The following is an 11,689-nucleotide window of genomic DNA, read 5'->3' on the forward strand; positions in this document are numbered from 1 at the left end:
GTATATATATATATATAAAACAGCATGTATAAAGAGTTTGCATAATTAATATATATCTTATTATGAGTTTACCATATGAAGTTATTGTATAATTTTAAAATATGCCATTAGAATGTTTAGTATACATATTAATATAAATATACAGGGTGTCCCATTTTAATCCATCCAATCGAATATCTCGAAAATCAAGCTTGACAGAGAAAAATGTTTCAGACAAAAGTTGTATGGTTTTTAGGGGGACATAAGATGGTACCATTGGTTTGACCTTGAAGAGTTATTTGAAGGTCACATGAAGGTCACCTTCAATTTCTTAAATGGAACCTACATTTTCTCATTACATGTTCTTATAGCTTATCTCGAGAGCTTTCCAAAACACTATAATAAAATATTTTTTTATTGAGTACTTTTCGAGTTATGAGGCTTGAAATCATTTCTTAATTTAACATAAACCGTAATATATCTAGTAAAATATTCATTTTTCGATTATCTTGCTTTAATACTTTTATGTACAAAATAATGAGAGAAATCAATTGGTGTAAAAAAAACACATAGTTGTTTCAAAGAAAAAATATGTAATTGTTAATTGCAAATTACATATTTTTTCTTAAAAATAACTATGTGTTTTCTTTACACCAATTGATTCCTCTCATTATTTTGTACATAAAAGTATTAAAGCAAGATAATCGAAAAATGAATATTTTACTAAATATATTACGGTTTATGTTAAATTAAGAAATGATTTCAAGCCTCATAACTCGAAAAGTACTCAATAAAAAAATATTTTATTATAGTGTTTTGGAAAGCTCTCGAGATAAGCTACAAGAATATGTAATGAGAAAATGTAGGTTCCATTTAAGAAATTGAAGGTGACCTTCATGTGACCTTCAAATAACTCTTCAAGGTCAAACCAATGGTACCATCTTATGTCCCCCTTGAAACCATACAACTTTTGTCTGAAACACTTTTCTCTCTCGGACTTGGTTTTCGAGTTATTTGGCTGCCTAAGTTAAAATGGGTCACCCTGTATATATATATATATATATATATATATATATATATATAATATATAGGATTTAAATAAATACAATATTTTAATTTTAAAAATTTTACTTTAACAACAATTTTATTCTTTATTTTTACATTTTTTTGGCCTTGATTTAAAAATTCTTTCATCTGCCACAGCATGCTAAAAAGCTTTGCATTTAAAAACTAATATTATTTTAGCTGTACGGCAAATTCCAGTGGTCCGACGTCATTTTACCATTAGGGAAAGTTGTTGTGCTCGACTAGCACAATCTGGCACAAGTGTAGAAATTTCGAAAAAGTAAAATTTTTTATTCACCCTCACCCTTTTTTACAGATCCTCAGCCACCCCTCGAAGGTTGCGGGACTTTTCATACATTATTTTTGTTCGTCTTGACGAGCACAACTCAGCACAATTTGAGAAATTAGATTATCTGTCTCGAATCGAAAGTTATAAGGCTGTGAAATTTTGCGTTTAAAAACCGACAATCTTATTTTGTCTGTATCGCGAATTCCAGTGGTCCGACGTCATTTTGCCATTAGGGAAAGTTGTTGTGCTCGACTAGCACAATCTGGCACAAGTGTAGAAATTTCGAAAAAGTAAAATTTTTTATTCACCCTCACCCTTTTTTACAGATCTTCAGCCACCCCTCGAAGGTTGCGGGACTTTTCATACATTATTTTTGTTCGTCTTGACGAGCACAACTCAGCACAATTTGAGAAATTAGATTATCTGTCTCGAATCGAAAGTTATAAGGCTGTAAAGTTTTGCATTTCAAAAGTTGACGTTTTAATTTTTTTTTCTGAAACGGGAGGAGATACGTTCGAAATCTTTGCGGCACAATATAGCACAAAACCTAGCACAATTTTATTTTTTTTACAAAATGGCGGTGCTGACAAAAAAAGTGATTTTTATGATCTACCGCTTTGTTTTTTAAGATATGTGATTAATTTTTGCGGCACAACATGGCACAAACCTAGCACAATTCAGCACAATTTTATTTTTATTTTTTTCCAAATGGCGGTGCTGAACTCCACGCTACATAGAAACTGACGCAATCACAGTCAAGTATGGCCGTGCTCCGAAATTGCTGCCAAGTTTATTGCCAACGACTGAAAATATATAATATCGTAACGAGCAGTATAGAATTTGCAGTAATGGTAACAATTCGGAACACGGCTNATTCTTAATTGAAATCCACTTTGGTCCGAATTATATACATTTTCAATTCCATATTGTATAATAGAAGATTTAACATTTTCGATAAATGACTTGCTTCTGCTTCTAAATCTTTGTCTGACGCTAAATTTTTTTTTGTTATAAATTTTGTAATTTTCTAGATACGATATTATGTGCAAGCTTAAACCTTTTTACCCATGATAATGATGCTGTAAACCCAAGTAGATTTACTTCCTTCTGTGCGCGAAGAGCCCCATCGAGCAATATCAATGTCATGAATAATTATTCCCTTTTCAATACCTTCATGGAATTTATTTAACGTATATGTTGAAATTTCTTTCAGTTTTATCAAATCTGTTGCCACCTTGATTTACTTGCTGGCTCCCATCTTCTTAATTGACGTAATGACGTGACTTTCCGAAATCTATTTCTTATAGATGCAAGAGTTCTTGACTTTTTTGTTCCCACTTCTCCATAACTCTACTGCATTTCTTTTATATTCTATTGGTACAGAATCCGCAACACATTCAATTTCTTTTACAAAATATGTGTCTTCTTCTCTTTCTTCATCAATTACAGGTTCTACTTCAGGTATATCAAATTCGTTTTTGAAAATCTAATGATGATTCTTCATAAACTTCAAAACGCTTCTTCATACATTGATCGAAGCATATTTTCCATCATGTCTTTTGTTTCATTTTCATCTGTTGTAACAGGACTTTCTGGGAATTCCCCAGTCATATACAGTGCAGTGTATAGCAGTACTGCTACATTTCTTGGATTAAACATTATCTAAAAAAATTATTAACATTATGTATATTTGTTTTATAAATATTAGCAAAAAATACTTATTAGCAACAAAAATATTTTATTATTTAATGCGTATTAATAATTTGTTACGTTTTCCGAGTTTCATGAAAAATAGAACAGTTTTATCACATAACTTAAATAAAGTAATAAAATATTAATTATAATTTAAATACATTAAAACAAAACAGATAAACCGCAATTTTGAATGAAGTGTAAGTAAAAGCAAAAAACTATAAAAGTTTTGAAAATCGAAAAAGTACATACATACTGTATTGTTGTGTGCGTGGGGCACAATTGTTTTTTCAGGATAACGGCTAGTCTTGTTAATTAACTCGAGCACTTGTTAATTATTTGATAACTGATTTGTGACTGTCCGCCGCTTCTAGGCGGTGGCTTTTAACGCCTCCGGTTCTGAACGATTATCGGAGGAGGATCGCGCGGTGGCATGACCAAATAAAATCATTGGTTATTTCTAAAGTGGCGTGCAAAATGCAAGCGAAGGAAGTCCGAAGACTTCCTCGCATTTTATTGCAATTCAGCGCTATTTCGAGAGTGATTTCTTCCTCTGTTTGATGACTTGGCCGTGTGATACTGGCTGTATCAGCACTTCGGGCAGCTGACTTTCTTATCGCGACGCATTTTTTCGCTCGCTTTATAAGTTATAATCCTTTTAATTATTTTCTTATATATATAAATATATTTACTATCGCGCTCGCGTATATTCGATAGACGCTTTAATAGTAATATGTGTTCCACTGCACGCAGTTGTTAATAAAATAATATATTGCACCAACTCATTTCGCGAATGCGACATCTGTTTATTCATAGAATTGAATCTATTAACATCGGCATCTGATCAATAATTTTCCTTGTCCGACTAGTTTTATTTTTCATGCATTAAAAACATTACTTTTCCATATAAATTATATGTATATTTATTGTCACATAATATAGACATATATTATAATTATAATTATTATATAATTTATAATTATATTTATAAATATAATTTCTATAATTTATAAAAATATATTCTCATAAATTATTTATTGCTAATTTATGGTTGCCTCTGTGAGTTTGCGAAGAAAAATGACTGTCGCTGTGAATAACGAGCGTCATAAGGCGGATAAAGCGGGCGTATAGTAGTGTATAGGGATATTTTTAATTTATTTCTGAAAAATGTGACTTCGGAATACAACTTTATTATATATGATTGAATTTGTCGTTAAATGAGCTATAAGTTTTGTTATGAGACAAATTTAAAAATTTTCAAACATTAAAAGGGAGGGGGGGGGATTTCGAAAAATATGACATTTTCGACAAATCTGATTACATGATTTTGAAGTACATTAAAGACCATAAAACTTTTATTTGAAACTTTTGTTTATATCTCTTATCGCTTCGACGGTATCCGCTGAGAAATGAAAAAATCGATTTTTTTCAAGAAGGTGTTTCACCCCCTTAACGGCCGACTCAGCACTTATAAAAAAATACGTGTCTCCTATTTTGATCTAGACTACAACATATTCAAAGCTCATTAAAATCGGAGGGGGACACTTCCGACCCTTTCCTTGTCAGTAGTACTCTGAAGAGGTTGGGCGCTACATCGTCGAAGGCTGATCCTTGTCTGTTCTACGTGGGCTTCGGAGAAGACATTGATCGCCACGTATGCCGATGATATACTGATCGCTTCCCGGGACCGGGAGAAAATAGCTGAGCTCAGACGAGAGTTGAGCAAGCATTTCAGGATCAAGAACCTCGGTCCTGTAAAACAATGTCTCGGCATAGAATTTAACCATTCAGACGGAAAACTAACATTGAATCAACCTGGATATATTCGCAGCATACTGGAACGATTCGGGATGACGGATTGCAGCACAGTGGCTACTCCGGTGACTTCCGGTTTGAGACTGGAGAAGAACGAAACTCAATCCGATGAAGATTTGAGATTACCGTATCGCGAGTTAGTTGGAGCACTAACTTACCTGGCCTCGACCACTCGACCCGATATTTCGTTCGCGGTGAGCAACCTCGGACAGTACAATAACTGCTTCGGCGCGAATCATTGGAAGGCAGCGAAGCGAGTGCTACGGTATCTAAAAGGAAACATCGACGTGGGATTGACCTTCGGGTCTGATTCTGGATCGATCGTTGGATTTGCTGACGCCGATTGGGGTAACACCGAGGATAGGAGATCCTTCTCCGGATACATCTTCATGCTCAACGGAGGAACCCGTGTCTTGGGAATCCAGAAAACAACGAACGGTGGCTTTGTCGACGACGGAAGCGGAATATATGGCCTTGACGGAAAGCTCCAAAGAGGCCATCTTCCTACGACGTTTCCTAATCGAACTCGGGTCCAATGACTTGAGCGGAATTATAATCTACTGCGATAACCAAAGCGCAATGAAATTGACGGAGAATCCTGTATATCACGGCAGGAGCAAACACATTGACATACGCCATCACTTCATTCGGGAAGCTATCGGACGAAAGGAGTTTCACCTGAAGCACATCTCTACCGAGGATCAAGCGGCTGACTTTCTGACTAAGGGACTTGTGAAAGCCAAGCACATCAAGTGTGCAAAGTTGGCCGGACTTGGTGATTTAGATTGATTGTTCAGATTGAATTTGAACTCAATACCATTTTAAGCATTGACTTTTCTATTTCGAGCATCAACATAGTAAAAAATGTTTGTTTTGGCAGCAATCGGCTCGAGGGGAAGTGTTAGAGATAGGTGGCTCGCCACGATTGCGTAATGTCGCCATCTGCGGCATTTTTCTATCATCTTCTTGTTGTTCGTTTGTTTTTCCCGGCCGTGCGTGATCCTCTCAGAGTTTTCTTTACTTCGCCTGTATTTCTCCCAAGTGCAATACACAGTTACTTATAACTCGGTGCTATTTAATTGACCCCCTGAGTCGTGACGATCCTTAACTCTAACAAATTCTATGACTAATATTTAATAACTGTAAAAAAACAATATTTTTAATCTTTTTATTCTTGAAGTACAAACGTTAATAAAACTTTAGTAATATCGGCAAACTTTTAAAAAGAAATATGAGTTACGGTATAATTGAATAGAGTTAACTAACTCATCGTGAGAATGAATCAAATCGTTAGACAAAAGTTTTTTAATAATTGCAAAGAGCTACACTTTCGCTTGTATTTGACAAAAGCTGTTATGAATCCTCATTGATTCTCGTTAATCTATTGATTGATTTTCTTTTTAATATGAGTTATGTTTGATATAGAAGATGCCTTTAAAAAAATAAATAAAAAATAGATTTTATGATATAATAAAACTACATCACATTCAATTTATATCATTTAGGAATGGTACATATCAAACCGGTATTATTAAGCAAATCAAAAACAAAAGGCAATTTTTTGTTTAATTTTATATATTATATAATTTATCATTAAAAGCCAGAAACAATCGCCTCAATGATATTCACTTAATTCTTTTTGTATGTTACATTTTATGAAGGATATTTCAATGTCCGAGAAAAGTGACCATCATATACTAAATTTCAAATCTGACCGGAGTCATTCTGATAGTATTGTTAGAAATGAGCGCGAAGTCAATGAAGTTATATTACTTGCAAATATTTCTACCATTCCAGAATCTATCGGTAAGTTGCAAAAAATTAAAACATTAATAACAAAATCTATGATAAAAAAGTGTAAATATAATTTAAATTCAAGAAAGAGTGGCAATCAAATCTAAAAATATCTTCCAGTATTGAAAAGAATATAAATTCTAATTCTGCCCTAAAAAGAAACAGAAAAGTACAATATAAAAATAACATTGTATATAAAAATTGTTAAAATTTAAGGTAAAATCAATTTTATTAATATGTTACTCTGTTTTAAAGCAGTCGCAAATATTATACTTCTGATTTCTTAAGCTATAGGAATTTTTCGAAAAGTACTTGTCGTTTTAGTAAAAATTATTTATTTTTGCCATGAATTAACGATTACTTTTCTAAATCTTAAATGACGCAAAAAATTATTATATTATCTTTTTAAAGATCAATATTGTGCTAATTTCCATATTTTGTAGTTTACATTTATCTTTTCTCTTCCCTTTATTTTCACATTAAATTGTTCTTTCTGATTTACTGAGATAATCCACTTAATCTTATATGTAATTGTGTTTATGAGTACAATCTTAAAATCTTTAGAAAGCAGTTTGAGCAAGCCAACATCTCTCAGAGCATTTGTACAATTCGACAGTCAATTTACAGAAAAAGTAAACGACATTTTTGTGACATTGAGGTAAGAAATCTAAATTCTCAGTTTGTATTCTTCCATTTTTCTTTCTTTTTCTTAAATTTAACGACATAAATATATCAAAATGTTAATTCTGTTATAATTTTGTTAAATGTAAAATGGCTCAAATTTTATTTCAATTTATTATTTTAATTTATTTTAATTTAATTTTAATTTAATTTAATTTTAATTTAATTTTAATTTAATTTATTTTCTAACGACATCTCGAACATTGAAAAAGATCTTGAAAAGATCGAAACGTACGTATGTATTATTTTCTGTTCACTCGAATCAATTTTTTCAGACATATTTTTTATATTTTTATATGACTGATTAATAAAATATAAATGGTAAAATATAATTTACCAACTACTATATATACTATTTCTGTAAGCTGTTTAGACAACAATCTCAATAAGTCTGAGAAATTCAATGTGCTGCGATATGTGACGTGCGAGCGACATTACGAGATTTTTCATAACTTAACACCATTTACAGATTACGAATTGAAGTTTACTTTAAGCAATTCTTACTTTGATCAATTATCAATAAATCCAATCAATTCGAATGTGATGTCATTAAAAACTAATTCGGGCAAGCTTAATGCACCAGAAAACAAGTGTTTTAGCTTTGACGCCTCCTATAGCAGTAGTTCATTGGATGCCACCCAAGCAATTGAACTGCGTGAGCGTGAACTACGAAGTGCATTGGAAGTTAGTGAACGACACGCAACAAAAGAACAAACAATTTATCAATATGCCGAAACGTATGGCAGATGGCAGATTTTACACAAAGATTAACTTGTCGGAACCAGTACAAAATTACTTGATATACGTGCGTGTGTATCCAATTAATTTCAGCGATTTCTACAACGAGAGTTTAAACGAGATCATATCCTCAGAATCAAACAGTATTACTTTGAGCGGGGTCAACATAAATAGCATGAACATTTCATGGATCTCCAACATTAATCTGACGATCTTTTGTATACTGGAATACAAAGAGATTGCAGCAGAAAAGTGGCAAACAACAAATTATTTTAAAGTAAATTATAACAATGAAGTAATGTACAGTGTCAAAAATTTACAATCGGGCCCTTTATACAAGTTTCGCTTGATATTGACATACCACGAATATGTGGAAAATTTTATATGGCCGGCTGATGAAAGATTTAATTTTTCAACACGTGGTAGCAAACGTGGTAAGCAAATATCCATACAGCACAATAAGATTACGGATATATTGAAGAATAATTTCATTGAAACATTGCAATATTGCAAATCGAATGCGAAACTCTGCTGAGTTATTGTTATAAGATTGTGATAAAGTTAAGCTGTTCGTTTTTTGCAATGAAACATTGTAGTAATATATTGGATAACATAGTGTAATATATTGGAAAAAATGCAATGTTATTGTAACCATATTTTTGTTTTTGATGGATAAATATTTTGGAAACATTTAATTAAATTAAAGAGCTCAATATAAATAGAAGTTTGCAATATATAAGATAATCATGTCTAAAATAATACATTGCAAAATTGTATTTAAACATAATCATATACACAACATAAAATGTTATATTTTTATACAAAATTACTTTAAACTCTTACTTACAAATCACTTTTCTTATTTTAAATGTTCTATACACTCTTATAATGGGTACTTTATACACATATATATATTAGTGATAGAATTAATTATACATTCCTAATTATATTTTTATTTAAAAATTTAAAAAATCCGTTATAATTATATTTATTTACATGTGAAAAATACATAAAAATGCATAGAAAAATATATTGACAGATATAATAGTATCTATTCTTAGTATAATAAAAAGATATATTATCTTTGAAGATTAATCGTATTCGTAAATAAAATGAAAATATATTTGTAATATTGCAATATTGTTGCAAAGTAGTTGTAACATTCTGTGCTGCATAGATATTATGTTCTAATTTTTTTAGATATGAATAGACCAAAAATTACATTTTGTATTAAAGTTATAACTAAAAATAAATTTGTAAAAACATACACAGACGAAGATATTAAAATTATATTTTTGCTTAATATAGATAATCCGAGCACTCCTGGAATAATAGCGAAAAAATATTACTTATTTTTTATGTTAAGTTTTATCGCTAATGTCTAATTCATACTTTATTAAATTACATTTCTACAATGTTTCTGTAATGTTGCATTGCAATTTGTAATATTGCAATATTATTGCAAAGTAACAATCTATGCTACATAGATATTATAACATTATGAGCTAATTTTTTTAGATATGAATAGGCCTAGAATTTAAAAGAATTAAATTTTGTAATAAAGTTATGAGTAAAAATAAATTTGTTAAAACATACACACACAAAGATATTAAAATTATATTTTTGCTTAATATAGATAATCTGAGCACTCCTGGAATAATAGTGCAAAAATATTATTGATGTTAAGTTTTATCGTTATAGTTATTATAATTTGCGTCTTCTACTTTTATCGTTGTAAGTATATTTGATGTAGGTGTTGACTTTAATTGTTTAGATTATACATATATGTCTGATATAATATCTTGAGATTTACTAAAAATAATAATTTACTTATATAAAACTAAACGAATAAATTTGCTAAAAACAGTAATTTTATAATACATATTATTACATAATTAACTCGAAATTTTACAACAGTATATCGTCAACGCAGAGGTAATAATGATCAATTTTTGTCTTCAACAACGGCCGATGTAGAATTGGCGATTCTACATGAAGTACCTTGCCGAAACACTCAATTCAATATGATTTACAGTCCTATGTTACATTATAACCCGGATGAATGTGCGTTTACTAAAATTGCACGAAATCAAATTATATTCACAAAACATCTTGGTAGCGGCGCATTCGGAATGGTAAAAATTAATTTTTTCAAGCAATATTTCTAATTAATTTTTGGATTAACAAAACAGATACGTATTTTTTGATAAAGATATAAATTACATAAATTTTTTTAATAGATTATAAGTAATATAAAATTTACATGAGACAACAAGCATGCACTTTATTATATATTTTATATATTTATTATATATATTGAATTATTTAATATAAAGTAAAATATAATACTACTTGACATTAAACTATACATTTTTTAATAAAGAATGCATGTAAATTTGTGTGAAATATTTCACAGGTGTATCACAGGAAAGGTGAAGGATTTAGAAAAATCGGGCACAGAGATGTTCGTTGCAATAAAAACGCTTCGAAAAAATGCTTCTTCCCGTGAGAAAGAGAAATTGTTAAAGGAAGCCAAACTTATGAATCATTTTCAACACAAACGTATATTAAGATTGTTGGGCGTTTGTTTAGATGGAGATTCTCCGTTACTAGTGATGGAATTGATGGAAATTGGAGATCTGTTAAAATATTTGAGAGAATATCGAAATTTGCAAGCGTCAGATTCGCTTGCTCTGCGTTTGCAAGATTTGCTCGCCATGTGCGAAGATGTTGCGCGAGGTTGTTGCTACGTGGAAGAGTTGCGTTTCGTACATAGAGATCTAGCGTGTCGCAATTGTTTAGTATCTTCGAGAAATCGCGAGAATCGTATCATTAAAATTGGAGATTTTGGATTGTCCAGAGATATCTACAAGGATGATTATTATCGCGTGGTGAATACAATTATGGAAAAAAATTAATAATTAAAAAATAAATTTTTCTAAAAATACTTTCCATTTTCTTATCATAATAGTATACTGGATTGTTTCTTTAAGTAATATAGAATATAAATAGTTTTTTATATACAGCAAGAAATATATGAACGTTTTTTATTTTGCACATATTCTAAAAATGAACGACTTGAACCAGAAAATTAAAGTTTTGTTGAAATCATGTTTTAGGAAGGAGAAGATTTGATTCCTGTTCGCTGGATGGCACCCGAATCTTTAATCATGGGAATATTTACTTCTCAAAGCAATGTTTGATCATTTGGGGTATTAATGTGGGAAATTACATCGTTGGGTGAGCAACCTTATAGTGCCAAGACTAATGAAGAAGTGATAAATTATGTACGTGCTGGAGGCAGATTGCCGATGACTCTTAACTGTCCGTCAACATTGTATCAGTTGATACTGAGTTGCTGGAACACAGTGGATGCCAGATCAAATTTTAATCTTTGTCTGAAAAATATTATAGCATTTAGAAAGAACACGGAAGATGCTTTATTGAGTCCAGTCGATACTATTTAGCTGATATAATTGAATTAATGTTTATCTTATTTTCCTAACAATCCAATAAATCTTAATGTAGAAAAAATATTTCTAGGATATTTCTAAATTGATTCTTATTTTTAGGTTTGATCTTAATAATACATGTATCAATGAAAGTAAAAGAAATTTTGTGATCTTACCTTCCATA

At 30.9% G+C, this 11,689-nt stretch overlaps 1 protein-coding gene across 1 annotated transcript; it reads left to right on the forward strand.

Moving 5' to 3' along the window:
• Positions 1-7,889: 7,889 nt before the first annotated feature.
• LOC112638114 (proto-oncogene tyrosine-protein kinase ROS-like) lies at positions 7,890-11,256 on the forward strand. The gene is made up of 3 exons (XM_025409171.1): positions 7,890-8,353; positions 10,470-10,944; positions 11,173-11,256. Exons 1-3 carry the CDS (start codon positions 7,890-7,892, stop codon positions 11,254-11,256), a joined length of 1,023 nt encoding a protein of 340 aa, XP_025264956.1.
• Positions 11,257-11,689: the final 433 nt, after the last annotated feature.

This window comes from Camponotus floridanus, unplaced genomic scaffold (genome assembly GCF_003227725.1).
Source record: "Camponotus floridanus strain SB8 unplaced genomic scaffold, Cflo_v7.5 scaffold249, whole genome shotgun sequence".
NCBI classification, from domain to species: domain Eukaryota; kingdom Metazoa; phylum Arthropoda; class Insecta; order Hymenoptera; family Formicidae; genus Camponotus; species Camponotus floridanus.

Coding starts and splice junctions, on each gene's coding strand:
- LOC112638114 (XM_025409171.1), top strand. CDS start 7,890: ATGCACCAGAAAACAAGTGTTTTAGCTTTGACGCCTCCTATAGCAGTA. Junction 8,354..10,469: donor AATTATAACAATGAAGTAAT/GTACAGTGTCAA, acceptor AATATTTCACAG/GTGTATCACAGGAAAGGTGA. Junction 10,945..11,172: donor AGGATGATTATTATCGCGTG/GTGAATACAATT, acceptor ATCATGTTTTAG/GAAGGAGAAGATTTGATTCC.